The sequence below is a fragment of the Balaenoptera physalus genome (genome assembly GCF_965194825.1).
Source record: "Balaenoptera physalus genome assembly, chromosome: 6".
NCBI classification, from domain to species: Eukaryota; Metazoa; Chordata; class Mammalia; order Artiodactyla; family Balaenopteridae; genus Balaenoptera; species Balaenoptera physalus.
The window spans coordinates 75,592,468-75,618,119 of record NC_138885.1 but is presented as its reverse complement, the minus strand read 5'-3'; the positions used below and the strand labels follow the sequence as shown (position 1 = coordinate 75,618,119).

The following is a 25,652-nucleotide window of genomic DNA, read 5'->3' as shown; positions in this document are numbered from 1 at the left end:
ATTGTGTAAGTTTATTTTTGTAAAACTTAATCAAATTTTCACATTGGTTATTTCTAATTTATTCTCAACTGCTTTATACATTTTGATATTTTTGTGTTCATTTGCTTTTTTTTTTTTTTTTTTACACCCAGTCTTGGTCCAGGAACCATTTAAAGTGGCTTACAAATACACACACACACACACACATATATATATATATACACACGCACATATACAATAAGAAAAAAGATTACATTAAAAATTGGTGAAGAGGAAATCAATATAATGGAAAAGTGAGAATAGGCAAGGTGAGATAAGAATAATAATGCCTAAACATATACCATTTGCTGGGGAGAGGTAGGCACTGTTCTAAGCACTTTGCATATAAGAACTCATTTTATCTTGACAACATCCCTACAAGATTAGTGCTGTTATTCTCATCATTTTACAGATGAGGTAATTGAGGCATGGAGAAGTGATTGAGACCATACAGATAGTAAGGGGTAGAGCTCTGGGGCTCAAAGCTCAGCACTCTGGCTCCATCATGCTTTACTGATTCAACAATGAAGCTGGAAATAAGATTAATACACAAAGTAGAAATTGTAAGGTCCCGCCGTCCTGCTAGAGGCAGACCACAAGTTTACCTCTAAGATTTTTGGCAGACAAAATCAAGAAGGAAAAACGATCAGTTACAGGATTCACAGTGTTTAGGAGATAAAAAACAAGCTAGTTGCTCAAGAGTAGCATAATTATTTCTAGTTGGGAGACCAGGAAGAAAATTCTCTTGTAGATTCTCACAAAGAAGTCACTATGTGATGAAGTGGACACTATTCTCCAGTTAGGCTGTCAGGTTTTCATAGGTCTGTTTTTTTACATTCTTCACTGTGTCATAATGTATAACCAACACCAAAGCCAAGTTCAGTAAAAGGCAATTCTGCAAGGGTGGTGATTTCTGAAGATGTGGTCAGGTTTGTGGATTTCTGCTGGTCTGGCTTAATTTAGGAAAACATTTTAAGCTATTTAGAGGGAAGAATGGACTGTAGATTTCACGGGCCACTGTCCATAATTATTATTCCTCTCAATTGAGCTTTTGTAAAACTTTGAGTGGTAGCGAGTTTGAGGTTATTTCCTGACCAGTACCTGGAGTGCAGCTTTTCTGTGCTATTGGTTAAGTACAGAGCTTTAGCTTTAGCAGCTGACTGAGTTGGGTGAAGGACAGATTTTCTTGTAAAAGCTGAGGAAATGCAAGGAGACTCTTTGAATAGAGGGCCACCCAGTCTGTATAGGACTACATTCAATGGGATAGAGGCTGGGGCCTTGACCACCTCCAAAATATATGGAGCCAAAATGACTCTGTGGGGATCAAAAAGTTCCCCACAGACAATTTCAGTATGGACTTCTGAAAGCAGGTATAACCAAATACATACCTCAGTGATTAAAAACAAATCTCAGTAATGGACTCCTAACATTTTTAAACTTAAAAGTAAAACCAAAGTAATAAAAATATAAACATAATTTAAAAAATAAAATAGTATAAAGAATCTTAACCAAAAAAGCAATCATCCTTCACAACAGCCCTCTCCTTTCCTGTTTCACTCACCAAAGGCTACCACTTAAATTTTCTGTTGTTGTTTTTACATTTTACCCAGATTTATAATTTTTTAAAATATTCTACCACATTTGCTTTATCATCCTCTCAGTCTATATACATATATAGAGATAGATGTATATAGATAGACATATGATTAATTTTTTTGACCATTTGAGAGTAGTTTGAATACATCATGGCCCTTTACCCTTAGAAACTTCAGTATGTATTTCCTAAGTACAAGTTGTATATTCTTTAAAAAAACCACAGTACAACTCTCAAATTCAGGAAGCTTAACATTGGCTCAATATTTTGTCTTATCTATAGTTCATATTGCAGCTTCTTCAATTGTCTCAATAACGTCCTTTAGAGCATTTGTTCTCTGTAAGTGCAAGATTCGGTTCAGGATCAAGTATTGATTTGTCACTCCTCTTAATCTCCTTTATTCTGAAATGATTCCTCGGCCTTTCTCTGTCTTTTACAACATTAACGCTTATTTTTACATTTTTAATTTTTAAAAACTTTGAGATAAAATTGCCACACAGTAAACTGTATATAAATTGTGCAATTTGATAGGTTTTGAAGTATGTATACAAGTTTCCACATGTCCCTTTGTAATTTCTCTCTCCAGCCACCCCATCTCCCCCATTCCCCATACAACCACTGATTTGCTTTCTATTACCAGATTAGTTTATATTTTTAGAGTCATGCAAGTGGAATGATAAAGCGTGTACTATTTTTTTAATTATTTTGAGATTCATCCATGTTGATGCATCCATCAATATTCCATTCTTTTTTATTGTTGAAGTATTCCTTTGTATGGATACACTATGGATTGTTTACTCATTCACCTGTTGATGGGCATTTGGGTCGTTTACAGTTTTTGGCAATTACGTATGAAGCTATGAACATTCATGTACAAATCTTGTATGGACATATTTACCTTCTAGATAGACCTATAAGGAAATATGTCGATTATATGGTAGGCCCATGTTTGATTTCTTAAGAAACTGCCAAACTTTTCAAGTGGTTTTTCTATTTTATATTCCTATAGCAATGTAGGAGAGTTTCAGATCCTCCAATTTCTAGCGAACACTTCGTATGTCAGCCTTTTTAATTTTAGTGATTCTACTAAATGTGTAGGAGTGTCTCATTGTGGTTTTAAGCATTTCCCTAATGACTAATGATGTTGAGCACGTTGGGTGTGTTTGTCATATGTATATCTTCTTTGGTGAAGTGTCTTTTCAAAATTTTTCCTTGATATTGAGACTTTTGAATGTTTCTCAATTTGGGTTTGCCTGATGTTTCCCTGTTACTAGATTTAGGCTGTGCATACCCAACTGGAATAACATAAACATAATATTTCCTTCTCAGAGCATTTTATCTGGAGACACACTTTATCTCTCTGCTCCATGTTGGTAATATAATCCCCTGGTCAATGTGTGGCCCAGCCTTCCTTCCCCATAGTTACTTTTTCCCCTCTTTCAACTAATAAGCAATTTGTGGAGAGAGATTTTGAGACCATGGAAATGTTCCTGCTCCTCGTCAAATTTCTTCCTGGATTTAGTATCACTTGATGATGACATCCTGAACCAATCTTTACTAGTATTGTTGCAACGTATTGATTTTATAATTTAAGCACTCCTATATTTATCAGTTCACATGCTACTGTAAGAGAGAGCCCACTTGACCTCTCTCTCCCTCCCTCCCCCGCCTTTTTTTGGCCGTACTGCTTGGCTTGCGAGATCTTAGTTCCCTGACCAGGGAAATCTACCTAGCTAGCTAGCTGGCTATCTAGGAACTGTAAAAATTTAACAACTAGCTAGTACGGGCAAGGCTGGGAGAGGTGGGAAACCCTGATTTTTAGCATTTGCCAGTTTCCATGGTGTAAATACCCCCACTATAGATGGTTTCAAGCTACCATTATGAAGTCACTGAATGCACCTCTGGAAAGAAATGCACAATTAGCTCTCATGAGCCAATAGGATTAGCTAGCTAATCTAACTAATCTAGCTCATCTACCCTAGCTAATCTAGCTAGCTCATCTATCTATCTGTCCATCTCTCCACCTACCTACTTACCTATTCCTCTAATTCAATCCAACCCCTCAGGCTTCTTCCTTGACGTCACTCATTTCATATTTTATCCTCCCTTCTTCTATAGTGACAATCCCAGCTCTCAACAACACTAACATGTTAACTCATTTGTTCATTCCTATAATATAAAAATAATTGTTTAAGAATTACTACACCCATATCACTACTGAAAACAAAACAGTTAAAAAGAGTTCAAGATTTATTTGCATTTCCCCTAGACTGCAGGCATATGGTCAAATCAGGTATAAAAATTCCTTGGGTTAGTCACCCCCATTCCCTTTCAGTTTGGTTATGTTGTTCATTTGAAGTATAGTTGGGTTCATTTATATTTGTTTGCATTCAATTTTGGGTTTTTACTCTCATCTTTGTTGGCTTAATTTTATTTTTTGAATATGTAGAACATCACATGGTTCCAAAAGTACAAAAAGGTTTTTTTAAAGAAGTGTTGCTCTCTCTTCTATCCCTTCTACCCCATTTACCACACCCTTGTAGGTCTCCAAATACATTAATTTCTTTTTTTTTTTTGGAAAAGTGGCTGCATGTAAATTCAATTTTTTTTTTACATCTTTATTGGAGTATAATTGCTTTATAATGATGTGTTAGTTTCTGCTTTATAACAAAGTGAATCAGCTATACGTATACATATATCCCCATATCTCCTCCCTCTTGCGTATCCCTCCCACCCTCCCTATCCCACCCCTCTAGGTGGTCACAAAGCACCGAGCTGATCTCCCTGTGCTATGAGGCTGCTTCCCACTAGCTACCTGTTTTACATTTGGTAGTGTATATATGTCCATGCCACTCTCTCATTTCGTCCCAGCTTACCCTTCCCCCTCCCCATGTCCTCAAATCCATTCTCTGTGTCTGCGTCTTTATTCCTGTCCTGCCTGTAGGTTCTTCAGAACCATTTTTTTTTTTTTAGATTCCATATATATGTGTTAGCATACAGGTATTTGTTTTTCTCTTTCTGACTTACTTCACTCTGTATGACAGACTCTAGGTCCCTCCACCTCACTACAAATAACTCAATTTCGTTTCTTTTGATGGCTGAGTAATATTCCATTGTATATATGTGCCACATATTCTTTATCCATTCATCTGTCAGTGGACACTTAGGCTGCTTCCATGTCCTGGCTATTGTAAATAGAGCTGCAATGAACATTGTGGTACATGACTCTTCTTTTTTTTTTTTTTTTTCATTTTTCCACGTTTTTTTTTTTTTTTTTCACACACACACACTGTATTTTATTTTTACAAGAGATAAATAGACTGACACCAAGCATTGTACATGGATGACCACAACAAAAGCAACAATGATTGCAATTACCAAACATGAAACACACTCATACTATGTCATAATATTGACATTCAGTCCAGTAATCCTCCACTGTAACAGCTCCTTTACTTTGCAGTGAAAATTGATTTGTATATTCTTTGCCTCTGAGTCCTTGTGGGATTTTTTTTTTTTTTAATTCAAACAGAAAGTCACAAAAATTATACTCTTCCTCATCAGTTCACTCAGTCCCATGTAATTAATTTTTTTTTTCATCTTGATCTTTTGTTAGCACTTTTATGAGTTCATCAGTTTTTCATTAGAGTTCTGAAAATGCTTATTCATTCAGTTCAGCAGTACAGTCAGTTACCAGAAACCTCTACTTGTCAGAGTCTTTTCCATGAATTTCCTGAAGATGAAACCCTTTTATAGGAACATATTTGCAAAAGCATCAGAGTACACCCAGAACTGTCTGTAAATGACAAAAGACTTAAAAATGACCACAGTTAAAGATTTGATGAAAGTTCATAATAATGCAGTTGACAAGAAAATTAGTTATTTCTGAGATATACATTTTAAGGTAATAACTAGGATTATGACTTATAACATTATACCAGAACATATAAGATTTTTAGAAATTTCATGTAATGTCTGAAACATTTATATTAACATATTTCCATACAAATAACCCAATGAAAGTTTAGTATTAGTTGTTTTGTTTGTTTTTTTATACTGCAGGTTCTTATTAGTTATCAATTTTATACACATCAGTGTAAACATGTCAATCCCAATCGCCCAATTCAGCACACCACCATCCCCACCCCATCGCAGTTTTACCCCCTTGGTGTCCATATGTCCGTTCTCTACATCTGTGTCTCAACTTCTGCCCTGCAAACTGGCTCATCTGTACCATTTTTCTAGGTTCCACATACATGCATTAATATACGATATTTGTTTTTCTCTTTCTGACTTACTTCACTCTGTATGACAGTCTCTAGATCCATCCACGTCTCAACAAATGACTCAATTTCGTTCCTTTTTATGGCTGAGTAATATTCCATTGTATATATGTACCCCATTTTCTTTATCCATTCATCTGTTGATGGGCATTTAGGTTGCTTCCATGACCTGGCTATTGTAAATAGTGCTGCAATGAACATTCGGGTGCATGTGTCTTTTTGAATTACGGTTTTCTCTGGGTATATGCCCAGTAGTGGGATTGCTGGGTCATATGGTAATTCTATTTTTAGTTTTTTAAGGAACCTCCATATTGTTCTCCATAGTGGCTGTATCAATTTACATTCCCACCAACAGTGCAAGAGGGTTCCCTTTTCTCCACACCCTCTCCAGCATTTGTTGTTTGTAGATTTTCTGAGGATGCCCATTCTAACTGGTGTGAGGTGATACCTCATTGTAGTTTTGATTTGCATTTCTCTAATAATTAGTGATGTTGAGCAACTTTTCATGTGCTTTGTGGCCATCTGTATGTTTTCTTTGGAGAAATGTCTATTTAGGACCCCTGCCCATTTTTGGATTGGGGTATTTGTTTCTTTAATATTGAACTGAATGAGCTGTTTTTATATTTTGGAGATTAATCCTTTGTCTGTTGATTCGTTTGCAAATATTTTCTCCCATTCTGAGGGTTGTCTTTTCGTCTTGTTTATGGTTTCCTTTGCTGTCCAAAAGCTTTGAAGTTTCATTAGGTCCCATTTGTTTATTTTTGTTTTTATTGCCATTACTCTAGGAGGTGGATCAAAAAAGATCTTGCTGTGATTTATGTCAAAGAGTGTTCTTCCTATGTTTTCCTCTAAGAGTTTTATAGTGTCCGGTCTTACATTTAGGCCTCTAATCCATTTTGAGTTTATTTTTGTGTATGGTGTTAAGGAGTATTCTTATTTCATTCTTTTACGTGTAGCTGTCCAGTTTTCCCAGCACCACTTATTGAAGAGACTGTCTTTTATCCATTGTATATCTTTGCCTCCTTTGTCATAGATTAGTTGACCATAGGTGCGTGGGTTTATCTCTGGGCTTTCTATCTTGTTTCATTGATCTATGTTTCTGTTTTTGTGCCAGTACCATATTGTCTTGATTACTGTAGCTTTGTAGTATAGTCTGAAGTCAGGGAGTCTGATTCCTCCAGCTCCGTTTTTTTCCCTCAAGACTGCTTTGGCTATTCGGAGTCTTTTGTGTCTCCATACAAATTTTAAGATGATTTGTTCTAGCTCCGTAAAAAATGCCATTGGTAATTTGATAGGGATTGCATTGAATCTGTAGATTGCTTTGGGTAGTATAGTCATTTTCACAATGTTGATTCTTCCAATCCAAGAACATGGTATATCTCTCCATCTGTTGGTATCATCTTTAATTTCTTTCATCAGTGTCTTATAGTTTTCTGCATACAGGTCTTTTGTCTCCCTATGTAGGTTTATTCCTAGGTATTTTATTCTTTTTGTTGCAATGGTAAATGGGAGTGTTTCCATAATTTCTCTTTCAGATTTTTCATCATTAGTGTATAGGAATGCAAGAGATTTCTGTGCATTCATTTTGTATCCTGCAACTTTACCATATTCATTAATTAGCTCTAGCAGTTTTCTGGTTGCAGTTTTAGGATTCTCTATGTATAGTATCATGTCATCTTCAAACAGTGACAGTTTTACTTCTTCTTTTCCAATTTGTATTCCTTTTATTTCTTTTTATTCTCTGATTGCCATGGCTAGGACTTCCAGAGCTATGTTGAATAATAGTGGTGAGAGTGGACATCCTTGTCTTGTTCCTGATCTTAGAGGAAATGCTTTCAGTTTTTCACTATTGAGAATGATGTTTGCTGTGGGTTTGTCATATATGGCCTTTATTATGTTGAGGTAGGTTCCCTCTATGCCCACTTTCTGGAGAGTTTTTAGCATAAATGGGTGTTGAATTTTGTCAAAAGCTTTTTCTGCATCTATTGAGATGATCATATGGTTTTTATTCTTCAATTTGTTAATATGATGTATCACATTGATTGATTTGCATATATTGAAGAATCCTTGCATCCCTGGGATAAATCCCACTTGATCGTGGTGTATGATCCTTTTAATGTGTTGTTGGATTCTGTTTGCTAGTATTTTGTTGAGGATTTTTGCATCTATATTCATCAGTGATATTGATCTGTAATTTTCTTTTTTTGTAGTGTCTTTGTCTGGTTTTGGTATCAGGGTGATGGTGGCCTCATAGAATGAGTTTGGGTGTGTTCCTTCCTCTGCAATTTTTTGGAACAGTTTGAGAAGGATAGGTGTTAGCTCTTCTCTAAATGTTTGATAGAATTCACCTGTGAAGCCACCTGGTCCTGGACTTTTCTTTGTTGGAAGATATTTAATCACAGTTTCAATTTCATTACTTGTGATTGGTCTGTTCATGTTTTCTGTTTCTTCCTGGTTCAGTCTTGGAAGGTTATACCTTTCTAAGAATTTGTCCATTTCTTCCAGGTTTTCCATTTTATTGGCATAAAGTTGCTTGTAGTAGTCTCTTAGGATGTTTTGTATTTCTGCTGTGTCTGTTGTAACTTCTCCTTTTTCATTTCTAATTTTATTGATTTGAGTCCTCTCCCTCTTTTTCTTGATGAGTCTGGCTAATGGCTTATCAATTGTGTTTATCTTCTCAAAGAACCAGCTTTTAGTTTTATTGATCTTTGCTATTGTTTTCTTTGTTTCTATTTCATTTATTTTCGCTCTGATCTTTATGATTTCTTTCCTTCTGCTAACTTTGGGTTTTGTTTGTTCTTCTTTCTTTAGTTTCTTTAGGTGTAAGGTTAGATTGTTTACTTGAGATTTTTTTTGTTTCTTGAGGTAGGATTGCATTGTTATAAACTTCCCTCTTAGAACTGCTTTTGCTGCATCCCATAGGTTTTGGATTGTTGTGTTTTCATTGTCATTTGTTTCTAGGTATTTTTTGATTTCCTCTTTGATTTCTTCAGCGATCTCTTGGTTATTTAGTAACGTATTGTTTAGCTTCCATGTGTTTCTGTTTTTTTCCCTGTAATTCATTTCTAATCTCATAGCGTTGTGGTCAGAAAAGATGCTTGATATGATTTCAATTTTCTTAAATTTACTGAGGCTTGATTTGTGACCCAAGATGTGATCTATCCTGGAGAATGTTCCTTGCGCAGTTGAGAAGAAAGTGTAATCTGCTGTTTTTGGATGGAATATCCTAAAATATCAATTAAATCTATCTGGTCTCTTGTGTCATTTAAAGCTTCTGTTTCCTTATTTATTTTCATTTTGGATAATCTGTCCATTGGTGTAAGTGAGGTGTTAAAGTTCCCCACTATTATTGTGCTACTGTCAATTTCCTCTTTTATAGCTATTAGCAGTTGCCTTAAGTATTGAGGTGCTCCTATGTTGGGTGCATATATATTTATAATTGTTATATCTTCTTCTTGGATTGATCCCTTGATCATTATGTAGTGTCCTTCCTTGTCTCTTGTAACATTCTTTATTTTAAAGTCTGTTTTATCTGATATGAGTATAGCTAATCCAGCTTTCTTTTGATTTCCATTTGCATCGAATATCTTTTTCCATCCCCTCACTTTCAGTCTGTATGTGTCCCTAGGTCTAAAGTGGGTTTCTTGTAGACAGCATATATATGGGTCTTGTTTTTGTATCCATTCTGCAAGCCTGTGTCTTTTCGTTGGAGCATTTAATCCAATCACATTTAAGGTAATTATCGATATGTATGTTCTTATGACCATTTTCTTAATTGTTTTGGGTTCGTTTTTGTAGGCCCTTTTCTTCTCTTGTGTTTCCCACTTAGAGAAGTTCCTTCAGCATTTGTTGTAGAGCTGGTTTGGTGGTGCTGACTTCTCTTTGTTTTTGTTTGTCTGTAAAGCTTTTGATTTCTCCATCGAATCTGAATGAGATCCTTGCCAGATAGAGTAATCTTGGTTGTAGGTTCTTCCCTTTCATCACTTGAAGTATATCATGCCACTCCCTTCTGGCTTGTAGAGTTTGTGCTGAGAAATCAGCTGTTAACCTTATGGGAGTTCCCTTGTATGTTATTTGTCATTTTTCCCTTGCTGCTTTCAATAGTTTTCTTTGTCTTTAACTTTTGGCAATTTGATTACTATGTGTCTCCATGTGTTTATCCTTGGGTTTATCCTGTATGGGACTCTCTGTGCTTCCAGGACTTGCGTGGCTCTTTCCTTTCCCATGTTAGGGAAGTTTTCGACTATGATCTCTTCAAATATTTTCTCATGTCCTTTCTGTCTCTCTTCTCCTTCTGGGACCCCTATAATGTGAATGTTGTTGTGTTTAATGTCCCAGAGGTCTCTTAGTCTGTCTTCATTTCTTTTCATTCTATTTTTCTTTATTCTGTTCCACAGCAGTGAATTCCACCATTCTGTCTTCCAGGTCACTTATCCGTTCTTCTGACTAAGTTATTCTGCTATTGATTCCTTCTAATGTAGTTTTCATTTCAGTTATTGTATTGTTCATCTCTGTTTGTTTATTTGTTCTTTAATTCTTCTAGGTCTTTGTTAAACATTTTTTGCATCTTCTTGATCTTTGCCTCCATTCTTTTTCCGAGGTCCTGGATCATCTTCACTGTCATTATTCTGAATTCTTTTTCTGGAAGGTTGCCTATCTCCACTTCATTTGGTTGTTTTTTTGGGGTTTTATCTTGTTCCTTCATCTGGTACATAGCCCTCTGCCTTTTCATCTTGTCTATCTTTCTGTGAATGTGGTTTTTGTTCCACAGGCTTCAGGATTGTAGTTCTTCTTGCTTCTGCTGTCTGCCCTCTGGTGGATGAGGCTATCTAAGAGGCTTGTGCAAGTTTCCTGATGGGAGGGACTGGTGGTGGGTAGAGCTGGCTGTTGCTCTGGTGGGCAGAGCTCAGTAAAAGTTTAATCTGCTTCTCTGCAGATCATGGGGCTGGGTTCCCTCCCTGTTGGTTGTTTGGCCTGAGGCGGCCCAACACTGGAGCCTACCTGGGCTCTTTGGTGGGCTAATGGCAGACTCTGGGAGGGCTCACATCAAGGAGTATTTCCCAGAGCCTCTGCTGCCAATTTCCTTGTCCTCACAGTGAGCCACAGCCACCCCCTGCCTTTTCAGGAGACCCTCCAACACTAGCAGGTAGGTCTGATTCTGTCTCCCCTGGGTCACTGCTTCTTCCCCTGGGTCCCGATGTGCACACTACTTTGTGTGTGCCCTCCAAGAGTGGAGTCTCTGTTTCCTCCAGTCCTGTCGAAATCCTGCAATCAAATCCCGCTAGCCTTCAAAGTCTGATTCTCTAGGAATTCCTCCTCCCGTTGCCGGACCCCCAGGTTCGGAAGCCTGATGTAGGGCTCAGAACCTTCACTCCAGTGGTTGGACTTCTGTGGTATAAGTGTTTGCCAGTCTGTGAGTCACCCACCCAGCAGTTATGGGATTTGGTTTTACTGTGATTGCACCCCTTCTACCGTCTCACTGTGGCTTCTCCTTTGTCTTTGGATGTGGGGTACCTTTTTTGGTGAGTTCCAGTGTCTTCCTGTCGATGATTGTCCAGCAGCTAGTTGTGATTCTGGTGTTCTCGCAAGAGGGGGTGAGAGCATGTCCTTCTACTTCGCCATCTTGGTTCCTGGCTCCAGTTTTTGTATTTTTGATATTAACTCCTTATCTGTCATATCATTTACAAATATTTTCTCCCATTCAGTAGGCTGTCTTTTTGTTTTGTCAATGGTTTCCTTTGCTGTGCAAAAGCTTTTAAGTTTGATTAGGTCCCATTTGTTTATTTTTGCTTTTGTTTCCTTTGCCTAAAAAGACAGATCCAAAAAAATATTGCTACAGTTTATGTCAAAGAGTGTTCTGCCTATGTCTCCTTCTATGAGTTTTATGGTTTCCAGTCTTACATTTAGGTGTTTAGTTCATTTTGAGTTTATTTTTGTATATGGTGGAGAAAATGTTCTTATTTTATTCTTTTACATGTAGCTGTCAAGTTTTCCCAGTATCACTTATTGAAAAGACTGTCTATCCTCCATTGTATCTTCTTGCCTCTGTTGTCATAGATTGACCATAAGTGCCTGTGTTTATTTCTGGGCTCGCTATTTTCTTGCATTGACCTATGTGTCTGTTTTTGTGCCAGTATTATACTGCTTTGATGATTGTAGGTTTGTAGCATAGTCTGAAGTCTTGGGGGATGATACCTCCAGCTTTGTTCTTTTTTCTCAAGATTGCTCTGGCTAGTCAGGGTCTTTTGCAGTTCCATGTAAAGTTTAGGATTATTTGTTCTATTTCTGTGAAAAATGTCCGGTGTATTTTGATAGAGATTGCATTAAATCTGCAAATTGCTTTGAGTAGTATACCATTTTAATAGTATTAAGTCTTCCAATCCAAGAGCACAGAATATCTTTCCATTTCTTTGAGTCCTCTTTGATTTCCTTTATCAATGTTACACAATTTTCAGCATGTATGTATTTTACCTCCTTGGTTAAGTTTATTCCTAGGTATTTTATTCTTTTTGATATAATTGTAAATGTGATTTTTTTCTTGAATTCTCTGATAGTTAATTTTTAGTGTATAGAAAAGCAACAGATTTCAGTATATTAATCTTGTATCCTGCAGCTTTACTAAATTCATTTATTAGGTCTAATAGTTTTTTGGTGGAGACTTCAGAATTTTCTATATGTAGTATCATGGCATCTGCAAATAGTGGCAGTTTTACTTCTTCCCTTCCAATCTGGAGGCTTTTAATTTCTTTTTCTTTTTGTCTGATTACTATGGCTAGGACTTCCAATACTGTGTTATATAGAAATGGCAAGAGTGACCTCCCATGTTTTAAAGCTGCTGCTACCAGCTCAGCTTCTCCATTGGTTAACTCTGTACCTTCAAACACCTTCCTTCATTTTCTTGTCCATCTGCTATAGCAATGTCATAAGCTGGAAACCCTGGGCTGGATCTGGCATTGTTTGGCCCTATGAATATTTTAAAATGTTTTAAAGTAGTTGTCAACATTAAAAGATTTTTCATAAAAATCCAGGCTTTTCTTGGTACATTGGAATCTCTGGGTCTCTGTTTCTTCATGTCAACAATCTTTTGGAGCTAAGGAGCTGCTGCTGCCCCATTTAGATAGGGCATGTTCTAACTGCCCTCATTTACTTTGCCTACTGGGCTATGTGAGTTTGCAACCCCTGAACTACAGAGTCTATCTTCTCTCTGGGAGATAAGGACATTAGTGCTCCTACCGTTCCCTTTATTTGGATCAGTGTATATTTATTTTTGTGTTGTTAATCTGAAAATCAATGACAGTATTTGCATTTTCATGACTAATTAATTTTATTTCTATGTTTTGTTAAAAAAATTAGCTCACTGGACTTTCCCAGTGGTGCAGTGGTTAAGAATCCACCTGCATTTTGCAGGGGACACGGGTTTGAGCCCTGGTCCGGGATGATCCCACATGCCACGGAGCAACTGAGCCTGTGCACCACGACTACTGAGCCTGCTCTCTAGAGCCTGCAAGCCACAAGTACTGAGCCTGCATGCCGCAACTACTGAAGCCCATGCACCTAGAGCCCATGCTCCGCAACAAGAGAAGCCACCGCAATGAGAAGCCCTCACACTGCAACAAAGAGTAGCCCCTGCTCGCCGCAACTAGAGAAAGCCCGCGTGCAGCAACAAAGACCCAACACAGCCAAAAATAAATAAATAAATTTATAAAAATAAAAATAAAAAAATAACTCACTGAAAAGCCAAGTGGTGGGTTAGACTTATATTTCTTACTCTAGTTTTTTCTTTTTTAAAAAAGAAATTTATTAATTTATTTATTTATTTTTGGCTGCGTTGGGTCTTTGTTGCTGTGTGCAGGCTTTCTCTAGTTGCAGCGAGCAGCGTCTACTCTTCATTGCAGTGCGTGGACTTTTCATTGCAGTGCGTGGACTTCTCATTGCAGTGGCTTCTCTTGTTGCGGAGCATGGGCTCTAGGCACCCAGGCTTCAGTAGTTGTGGCACGTGGCTCAGTAGTCATGGCTCACAGGCTCTAGAGTGCAGGCTCAGTAGTTGTGGTGCACGGGCTCAGGTGCTCTGCGGCATGTGGGATCTTCTCGGACCAGGGATCGAACCGGTGTCTGCTGCACTGGCAGGCGGATTCTTAACCACTGCACCACCAGGGAAGTCCCCTTACTCTAGTTTTAATGCTATGATTACTCAAAGGAGAGAGTCTGAATGCATTCTTCATTTCTACACCCCACCAATTACTTCCTGTATATTCTAGTTTTTCCCAGACATGAATGTGCCCTTATACTTCCCCCTCCCTCCTCAGAGCTTTCTTTCCCAGAGCCTCACTTTCTAGCTCCAATCTGACCTGGTCATCTTTAATCTTCTTGCTCAGTTGTTGTCTTGTGATTTTGCTTCACTGCTCTCTTGTTTCTTGGATCTCACGCATTTTTTTTAATGCCTTCATTTAGTGGAGGCATACCATCAGCTAACTGCCTAAGAGAAAAAAATATTTATTTTTTTTTTAAGCAAACTTTTTTTTCTTTTTGGCCATGCCACATGACTCGCGGGATCTTAGTTCCCTGACCAGGGATCGAACTCCCTGAAGCCTGGAGTCCTAACCAAGGAATTCCTGAGAAAACATCTTTATTACCTGCCTGCTATTTGTGTCTGGGTAGGTGTGTATAGAAGCCTAGGTTAAAAATATTTTCCTCTCAGAACTTGAAAGTCTTTCCTTCACAGTTTTCCAACATATCCAGAGTTCCAATTACAGTCTGGTGCTTGTTCTTCTGTAGGTAACTTAGTGTGTGTGTTTTTGTGTATGTGTATGTGTGTTTCTTGTCTGGAAGTTTTTAGAGCCTTCTGTTTGGTTCTGGAATTTAACAGTTTCATGCTGAGTAAAAGTTAAAGTGCTTATAATGACCTGCAAGGCCCTCTATGGTCTAGCTCCCAATTCTCAGTTTCTCCTCAAACCTTACTACTCTCCAGTAGCTTACTCCTCTCCAGCCACAGTAGCCTCCCTACTGTTCCTTGAACTTGCCTAGCATGTGTTGCAGCCTGCTCTTTAGCTATTCTCACTACTGATATGCTCCACCCACAGATAGTCTCCTTCAAAGGCAGACTCTCCCTGCCTACCTTATTTAATACTGCAACCCTCCTGCTGCTGCCTCTGTACTCTCAATCCCTCTTACCTTGTTCTATCTTTTTCTCTATTCTATAACATACTTGTAACATACTATAACATTTACTTATGCTAAGTGTTTTATTGTCTATCTCTCACTGAGAGAATCAAATCTTCATGAGATGAAGAAATTTACTTTGTTATCTTAAATGCCTAGAACAAACCCTTGTACCTTATAAGTGCTCAATAAATTTTTGTTGAATGATATTGGTTATGTTGAGCTCATACAGCTAGCTCATAAATGATTCCTATTCAGGCAGGCCAAAGGAAGGATGACAAAGAGGATCACAGTGTTCCATGAGTGGAAGAGTTGAACCTAACCTGTACTCACTTAGAGATTACAGTCTTGCAATTTATCAAGAAAGAAACTGGCTTGCATTTCAGATGGACTGGTATAAGTCAATAGCTCTGTAGTTTGTGGGGTGCAAAGAGTTGTTCTTTCAAAAAATGGGATATGTTAAACACCAAGTCCATGGATGGAACTTTTTTTGGACATTAATTTGAGGGACCAAACATGAAGCTGTAAAAGAAACCAACCAATTCTACCAGGGTTGGTAACAGCTTTAATGAAACACTTTGGGGGAAAAAAAGAATATGTCTTTTACATTATTTTTGGACTTCAAAATATTATCCTGTTCCATACCCTCAAACCCCTCTCACGAAGATATCCAACTACAGTAGTGTAAACTTGGTTAATTCAATAAAACACATACTTCAGCTGATGCAGTTAATTCTAATGAAAACTGAAAGATCACAGCATAGAGTTTAAAGAACAATTGTTCATTGATGGTTTATATACATTTGTGAGAATTGCTTATAAGTGGACTTGCATACCTATTTTTTCTTTCATTCATTTATTCTCCAAAAATGTGTTGAATGCTGATACAGTCCTAGCCTTCAAGGTTCATGCAGTCTAGATCAAGAAAACAGATAAGTGGACAGGCCTAAACTTACACAGTGAGTGTTAGAATCCAATTTTCTGATTCTCTAGAATACTGTTTAGAATTTAATTTAAAATTCACGTTTTCAGTACTTAGTCAAATGCAAAATATAATTTACAAACACTTTAAACATCCATTGTTGAAATGTGAGATGCACTTTTGACTTTTAAACATCTATTTTATACCCATGTTGCAATTAATTAAAACATGATTCTATAAATTCTGACTAGAAGTCTTATTGCATCTTATAATGACTATATTCCTGTTTTTGAAGTGTCTTATCCACATTATATTTGAGTGTCTCAAAACACTGTGTATAATATGTATGCCTGGATGCTGGATTTATTAAGCAGAAAAGAAGTGAGAGGCAGAATATAGTAGTCGTTAATGGAGCCAGGTTTCACATGTCAAGGAAAATTTCACAGAAGAGGCCAGTTTGAAGAGTATCTTCAAGATGAGACATGGAATTGGAGCAGTTTGGGCCAATATTCTGTTAATAGCTGTATAATCATCATGGACAAATCTATTTTCCCCTGCATAGTGTCAGGACACATAATGACCTCTAGCTGGGCTGAAATTTTTTTTTTTTTTAGTTTTTAAATTTTATTTATTTTTTTTATACAGCAGGTTCTTATTAGTCACCCATTTTATACATATCAGTGTATACATGTCAATCCCAATCTCCCAATTCATCACACCATTTTTAAAAAAAATTTTATTTATTTTTGGCTGTGTCTGGTCTCAGTTGTGGCATGTGGGATCTTCGTTGAGGCATGCGGGATCTTTTGTTGTGGAGCGTGGGCTTCTCTCTAGCTGTGTTGTACAGGTTTTCTCTTCTCTAGTTGTGGCACGCAGGCTCCAGGGCATGTGGGGTCTGTAGTTTGCGGCACGTGGGCTCTCTAGTTGAGGTACGTGAGCTCAGTAGTTGTGGTGTGCGGGCTTAGCTGCCCTGCGGCATGTGGGATCCTAGTTCCCCCATCAAGGATGGAACCCACGTCCCCTGCATTGTAAGGTGGATTCCTTACCACTGGACCACCAGGGAAGTCCCCGGGCTGAACTTTTAAAGTTCAAGATATTTATGTGCTTTTAAAATTTCACTTGACAGCAACTCACTTGATATTCATTTGGCCAAAATGGTATTTAAAAATACTGTGTATAAATGGCCACCTGAATACATGTCTCCCTTAAATTCTAACTCTTGAGACTGTGAGGAGTTTTTATGTTAAGGCTTATTCACACCAAGAAATGCCAACGTTTGTTGCCAACTAGTTATGATTAAGGAGGACTGAAAATGAGGCTCTAGACTTTCTTTTTTTAAATTGAGAATTACTGCTTGGATTCAGTTTTTATGGCTTGATCCCATAATGGATGAATTGGCCCACTTCTGAGGGAACACATTTCATGTAGGGTAGATCTGTGTGTGGGTATGAAGTAAGATAGAGAATAAAGCAAAGGCAATGTAAAAAACAACTCAGCATAGCAGGCAATATAACTGATATATTAAGCAGCTAAGGTTATTACGTAATTGATATATTGAGCAACTAAAGTCATTTGATTCTTGGTGCTAGAAGGCATGATTATACTGTTGTAATTTATTTTTAAAAAAAGGGAAACCATGCTTCATTAGATAATGGCTTTTACATTTGACATTTTATTTTATTTTATTTTTTACTGAAATATAGTTGATTTACATGTTGTGTTAGTTTCTGGTGTAGAGCAAAGTGGTTCAGATATATATTTGTGTTTGTGTGTGTGTGTGTGTATTCTTTTTCATATACTTTTCCATTATGGTTTGTTACAGGATATTGAATATAGTTCCCTGTGCTATACAATAGGACCTTGTTGTTTATACATTTGACATTTTATATAGCAGATTTAAATACATCTAAGTATTGTTCAGTTCTATAAGGCTAAAATACTGACTTTACAAACTTCTCAAATTTCACATGTAGAAAGTCATGCAAACTAAATGAATACCAAGCATTTAGCCCCCTAAAGTACGTTAGTGACTCTTGAGGGTCATAAGTAAAAAACAAATTTCTTTTGCTCCTGAAGATCTAACAGTCTACTTTGGAAGACAGCATATAGAATAATTGGAGAATAGTACAGTGCTGAATAAAAGCTTATGCTTTCTTATAAACAAATGCTAAATTATGTGGTAGAGAGTGAGATATTTTTAGAAATTTAGAAATCAATGTGGAGTAAAGAAGTCAGCAAAAGCTTCATAGAGGGAGACAGAGTTTGAGTTTGAAGGATGAATCCAGGTGGGAAAATACTATGAAATGAAGTATGAAAATATAAATTAGCCAACTTCCACAAAATATTTTTGTATGGAAAATGTAATAATTAAAAAACTCAAAGCGCAAATCAAAACCAAAAGGTATCACCTCACATTCATTAGGATGGCTATTATCAAAGAGAAAATAGCAAGGGTTGGTGAGGAGTTAGAGAAATTCGAACCCTTGTGAACTGTTGATGGGAATGTAAAATGGTGCAGCCACTATGGAAAACATTATGGGATTCCTCAAAAAATTAAAAATAGAATTACCATATGATCCAGAAATTCCACTTCTAGGTAAATATCCAAAAGAACTGAAAGCAGAGTGTCAGAGATATTTGTACACCCATGTTCATAGCAGCATTAAACAATCTCTAAAAGGTGGAGAACTTAGAACTACTACCCATTGCTAACATTTTTCCTTCTGAGGTAATATTTCAACCCTCCATCCTTACTTTCTAGGTAATTTTCAACTTTTAATACTTCTTATTTATCCTTTCTTATTTTTACTCTAGTTTTCTCTCATGTTCGCTAAATAGTGGCCCTTTAAAATATTTGTTACACTTACACCTGAGATTATAGTGAAGGAGTATGTCTTAGTTTTCTACTAATCATTAGTTCAACTAAGAGGTATCTAACTCCTGAGATAATCTTTGCCTATTAAATCTCAAGTGACTACCTTCATTCCTATACCCATTTAGACTAAATTAGATTTCTTTGACTTTTCAATTGGCAAGACCAAGCATGTAGGCCTTCAGTAGTGGTCTTGCATAGAAAGACATAAATCTAGAGTCTGTTGCTTTGACAGGCACATTTTTGTTCTAACTCACGGACTGTTTGGTAGTAGTTCATAGGTTTGCCTGAACTTCTTGAACAGCAGAACTTGTAAACTATTCGGAAATCAAAACACCAGGTCAACAGTAGATAAAGCAGATATTTCCTTTCCCAATTTCTAGAGCCTTAAGAAGCAGAAGCCCCCAAAACTAGTGGGTGATGTGTCCCCATATGACCAGTGGGGCTGCAACTGATTTGGATATAGGACTGCAGTTGTAGGAAACACTAAGACTGTGCTTAGGTGAATCTGTTCCTTAGCTGATCCCAGCCAATATTTTTTTCAATGCATAAGAGATTTTTGGAGATAATTTTGTTTCAAATTGAACTTTACCATGTTAGTGTTAACTATTAAGCAGCACCCCAGTTTAATCTTTTGTATTGCAAGAGGAAACAGGTGATCATTATCAAATTACCACTATCACTAATTCCTTCAAACAGACTTCCAAATCACTGGTCTCTGTTGCAGAGATCCTACGCAGTCTGACCCCTTTATCCCCACTACTTCCACTGGAGTTTTCACCTCCTGATGTGAGCAGCACTTTCTCTTCATAGTCTTTAAAAATAATTATTCATAGACTGTTGTGAAATCTGAAAATAATATTACAGCAAAAATGTAGGTGCTTGAATCCTTCCCAATTTTCTCCTCTCAAACCAAGGGAATCTCCTTTTTAAAAGCTACTAGACTCAGTAGGATTGAATTTGTGCCTCCAACTTGGGGCATGATGGCTTACCTAAGAATGTTTCTGGGCCCAATTTGTATGTGTGCATGTGTACCTCATGGCTGGGACATGCAAAGAATCTTGAGAGTTGCTCCTGGGTTCCCTCGAGAACTAAATTCATGTAACATCAGAAGGAATGATGGGCGCTACTCAAGAAGACAGGGCAAGGGTAAGAAAAACTGTGACTCTGAGGACTATGGAAGCACATCCGAAGCCAAGGGGAAGCCTGTGCTCTGCCTTAGAACACAGAAGGAAGGAGTTGAAGGGACGAGGGTTGTATTGAATATATCCCAGACTAGAATCCATGTGAGTCCATTTCATACATTAATTATACAACAATTTACTGTATACCATGTTTCTGAAATGAATAATATTATTCAAAGGTGTTCAGAATCGTCTTTTCGAATAGATGCTGCACAATGCACAAAACTCTCTTACAGTGCTGTTTATAGGGAAAAAGTCTAGTTTCTCATACACACAAGTTTTTGTATAGAAGCAGTACTGAGAGAATAACAGCGAACTGTTGGGCTGCAGAGAGAGAAAGAGATCAATTGATCCAGGGCTGGAAAGAGAGATTCAGTTCAGGAAAGAGCATCCCTGAGAGTAGCAGGCACTGACGGCTGCAATTCAAAGCTGTGGTATCCATCAAGGGCATGGGCTAGGCGCTGCCAGGCAAGGAAATGGCCCTTAGGAACAGCAGAGAAGGTCACCTTAGGGAGATGATGTACCCTGCCCCTCAGGTCACCCTTGCAGAAGATGGTGAGACTTCTCTGTACCATCAGTCTTTAGTTTTATTAGTCTGGTTCGACTAGACAATCTCTAGTCAATTCTTTCTGTGTGAGAATTCAGTCTTATGATCTGAGTGAGGAAACAGCATCATAATTTTCAAGCATTCTGACAGCTTGGGCCAATTACACAGGCTCTAAACAGTGAAATGGCTCTCAGGTTCCAAGCTGGGAGGGAGGAATGAAAGGAAAATGAATTGCACATATTCTCTTCCAAAAGAGTCCTACTTAGTGCCAACCAATTCCATCTTTATCCTGTAGTAATTTTCCTACCTTTCCTAATTCAGCAAACGGATTTATATCTGGCAAAGAGATGATTATTACAAATTTGTCATTTGGTGTTCTGCATAAAAGTTCGGTAATATCTTCGTTATAAAGGCAATATGTTGCTTTTTAAAAATTAAACTTAGTTATTTAAAAACTTTATTTTGGAAATTTCCAAATAGAAAAAGTTGAATACTATACCAAACCCTAATTTGTCCATTTTATTCAGCTCCAATAGTTAATAAGATATCACAGTCTTATTTCATTAACAACCACTTCCAGCCCCTAGATTATTATTTTTTCCCTTTTTTGGTTATGTTTTATTTCGTTTTCCCCCACATCCTAGTCACTGAATTACTTTCAAGCAAATCCCAGACATTTCATTTTGTAGATACAATTTACATACCTGAAAACAATTCCCCTTCATTGAATACTTGTTTGATATCAAATATACATTTAGTGTTCTAAATATCCCCAACTGTTTCATAAAATTTTTTGCAGTCTGTTTGTTCAAATCAAAATCTTAATAAAGTCCATACATTGCCTTTAGCTAATATAACTCAAAAGCCCCTCTCTCTAATATCTCTTTTAATCTATAGATTACCCTTCCGTCTGTATTTTTTTCTTGCTATCTTTTTTTAAAGAAACTATGTCATCTGTCCTACAAAATTTCTCACTTTCTTGATTTCTGTTGCCTGCATGTTTTTTTTTTTTTTCTTTTTTTAAACACGTTATCTCATTTTGTCTACATAACTACCTGATGAAGTAGAAAGAAGAGAGAGTTTTACCACTGAGCAAAGGAGTTGATCAGGGTACAGAGAGATAAAGCGGTTTGTCCAAACTTGGAGTTAATAAGTAGTTGGACCAAAACTAGAATCCAGGAAACACATTTCTTAAACCAGGGCTCAGCTCTTTTTACCCAAACACTGAACCTCTTATTTCATTAATTAAAGCAGTATTAAAATACCAAAAATCCTGAGGAGCCTTTGAATAAAAAAATTAAAATATTATTAGTACAGTTTAATGTTTTATAATTTCTTAAAAGTAATCCATGTACACTGTTATCTAGGCAGCATTTGTCATGAATGGGAATCACTGAGCCTCAATATATGTATATATGTTTACTTGTCTGCAATAGTATATATGCCTATATGACTGTCTTAAATTTATTCTTTCGTATCACTCACACGCTTGAGTATTTCTTTGTCTTAGTTGCTATACTAGATTATAAACTTTTGGATGCAAAGTACAGTGTTAGTTTCTCTGCAGTTTCTCATAGTCAAATGTATGTGACTGATATTCAGGATTTTTGGTGAAAAACAAAGGCAAACTGGGCTGTGTGAATTCCCATTCAGTACTGAAGTAGAAACAGCATTTTCTGAGTAATGAAATACCTTCTACGTCTCTGCTTATTTTTCACTGCCATCTACTGGTGCCTGATGTTATTTCTGATTAAGATCTTTCAGGGGAAGTCTGTCATAGGGACTGAATGGAGAAAAAAGAAATTATGAAGTCATAAAAATTATTTGAGAAAGTTCCTTTCAAAGGACTAGGTGCTTTCTTGATAAGTAAAGCTACCTTAAGTGTACAATAAAAATTACTAACTTCTAAAAATTTCCATATCTATTATAATACCCTCTAAGCATTACAAAATCTGCTAATTAAACTTATAGATCATCTGCTACAAATTTTTAGGCATAAAATGAGTATAACTTCTATAGAGTAAAATTAAAATTATATTTAAATGTAAGCAAAGGGACTGAAGGATTGCTGTAAAAAAGCAGGTCAGAAATGATAAAGGGCTGAAATAATATAGTAGAGATCTGTGAAGAGCACAAAATCTAGATATAAAGATGAGGTAGAATATGTAGATGAAATGACTGATTGATGGCTTAGGGACAATGAAGAGGGAATTATGATGACTCCAAAGTTTTAGTTGAACCCTTAGAATAACTCCCTTAACAAAGTGTAAATTCTAAGGAAGAACACATTTGAAAGAGAAATATAAGTTCAGTTTTGGACATGCTAAGTTTGATATTTGTTGATTCAGTGCCCTTGGTTGCACTGTCAATTAAACATGTGTTCAATGGTAACTAAATTTACCGTGATCACTTCACAATGTATACAAATGTTGAATCATTACGTTGTACACCTCAAAATAATAACAATAAAAGAATATAAAAAAGAAAAAATATGAGTATAACTTCTAGCCAACAATTCTTATCACAGTTGAATTACTGGCAAATTAATTTTAACAAATTTAACAATGTAGAATGATACTGCTGGTTGTTAATTAGAGTATATATTATACATACATGTGCTAGGTTCTGAAAACAGAGCAGAATATAAGAAAGCCATGGCTTTGATCCTAAGAGAAGATAATTGTAAATATTGGAGGGAGGAGGTATAAAAATTTCTCATTTAGGCTTTTTCTAAGTTTATGCAAAACACATCAACAAAATGAATTCTAAAAGTAATTTAATCTCTGTAGTAAAATAGGTATGTTTTTTGCATTTTGAATTTATCATTATAGTTAAAACAGATTAAATTAGCTTTCCTAACCCCTTATATAGTGATTTAGATTAAGGCCTTTTGATATGTCATATTATTGAGTCTTGTGTTCTTTGGTGACTGTTTTTTGGGAGAGAATGAATTGCTGAGGTAGTTTTAAAAGTCACAATGCAGTTGATCTAGCAATAACCTCAGTTTTTATAGTAAACCATATGAAACATTGCTATTCCAAGCCTGAAAACTTTATTATATAAATACACATATCACTTTTACAAATCATTAAACATTTTTTTTTCACTTGTTTAGCAACATAGAAAGTAAAAGAAACAAAACGCAGAACTAAGAAAAGAAAGGTTAGTGACTAGTTAGGGTAAGTCTAAATTTAAATTTACTCAAAAATAGAGTAATACTATTTCAATTACTGTAACTTTGAAATATAATCTTTCTCAAGCTTGCTTTGGCTATTTGGGGGTCTTTTGTGGTTCTGTACAAATTTTAAGATCGTTTGTTGTAGTTTTGTGAAAAATGCCACTGGAATTTTTGTCTGTGTTGGGCCTTTGTTGCTGTGCATGGGCTTTCTCTAGTTGCAGCGAGCAGGGGCTACTCTTTGTTGCAGTGTGCAAGCTTCTCATTGCAGTGGCTTCTCTTGTTGCAGAGCACGGGCTCTAGGTGTGCAGGCTTCAGTAGTTGTGGCACATGGGCTCTAGAGCGCCGGCTCAGTAGTAGTGGTGCACGGGCTTCGTTGCTCCGCGGCATATGGGATCTTCCCAGACCAGGGATCGAACCTGTGTCCCCTGCACTGGCAGGCGGATTCTTAACCACTGTGCCACCAGGGAAGTCCCCCATTGGAATTTTGATAGATGTTGCATTGAACCTACAGATTGCTTTGTGTAGTATGGACATCTTAACAATATTCTTCCAATCCATGAGTATGGAATGTCTTTCCATTTATGTGAGTCTTTTCAATTTCTTTCATCAATGTCTTATAGTTTTTAGTGTACAGGTCTTTGACCTCCTTGGTTAAATTTATTCCTAGATATCCTTTTTAATGCAATTGTAAATGGAATTGTTTTCTTAACTTCTCTGACAGTTTATTAGTTTATAGAAATGCAACTGATTTTTGTGTATTCATTTTGTATCCTGCAACTTTACTAATTTATTAATCCTAAAAGTTTTTTGGTAGAGTCTTCAGGGTTTTCTATATATAATATCATGTCATCTGCAAGTAGAAACTGTTTTACTTCTTCCCTTCAGATTTGGATGCCATTTATTTCTTTTTCTTGCCTAATTGCTCTGGCTAGGGCTTCCAGTACTATGCTAAATAAAAGTAGCAAGGGTGGACATCCTTATCATGTTCTTGATCTTAGAGAAAAAGCTTTCAACTTTTCACCATTGAGTATGCTGTTAGCTTGTCACACATTGCCTTTATTATGTTGAGGTACCATTCCTTCCATACCTACTTTCCTGAGAGTTTTTATTATGAATAGATGTTGAATTTTGTCAAATGACGTTCCAGCATCTATTGAGATCATCATATGATTTTTATCTTTCATTTTTAAAATGTGATTAGTAGATGATTTGCAGATGTTGAACCATCTTGCACCTCTGGAATAAATACCACTTAATCATGGGGTTTCATCCTTTCACTGTATTTTTGAATTAGGTTTGATGATAATTTGTTGAGGATTTTTGCATCATTGCTCATTAGGGATATTGGCCTGTAATTTTCCTTTCTTATAGTTTCCTTGACTGGTCTTGGTATTGAGGTAATGCTTGCCTCCTAAAATGAGTTTGGAAATTTCCCTCTTCTATTTTTTGGAAGAGTTTGAGAAAGGTTGCCATCTGGTCTTAGACTTTTGTTTGTTGGAAAATTTCTGATTACTAATTCAACCTCCTTACTAGTAATGGATCTGTTCAGATTTTCTATTTCTTTATAATTCAGTCTTGGTAGGTTGTATGTTCTAGGAATTATCCATTTCTTCTCATTTATCCAATTTAAAGTTTTGTCAATTTTATCTTTCTAAGAAACCAACTCTTAGTTTCATTGATCTTTTCTGTTTACTTTTTAGTCTCTGTTTCATTTATTTCTGCTCTGATATTTATTTCCTTCCTTCTACTACCGTTGGGCTTTGTTTGTTCTTGTTTTTCTAGTTCCTCTAGGAGTAAAGTTAGGCTATTTGACACTTTTCTTGTTTCTTGAGGTAGGCTTTTTATTGCTGTTTGCTTCTTAGAAATGCAGCATCCCATATCTTTTGGTATTTTGT

General features: G+C 36.6%; 1 protein-coding gene across 1 annotated transcript in view; it reads right to left on the bottom strand.

The window, feature by feature from the left end:
* DNAJC10 (DnaJ heat shock protein family (Hsp40) member C10) overlaps window positions 1-25,652 on the bottom strand; it is a 126,146-nt gene that overhangs the window by 33,918 nt on the left and 66,576 nt on the right. The window contains exon 24 of the mRNA XM_082466704.1: window positions 22,272-22,362. Coding sequence (XP_082322830.1) covers window positions 22,354-22,362 — 9 coding nt within the window. The 3' untranslated portion in view covers window positions 22,272-22,353. The remainder of the gene's footprint in view (window positions 1-22,271; window positions 22,363-25,652) is intronic.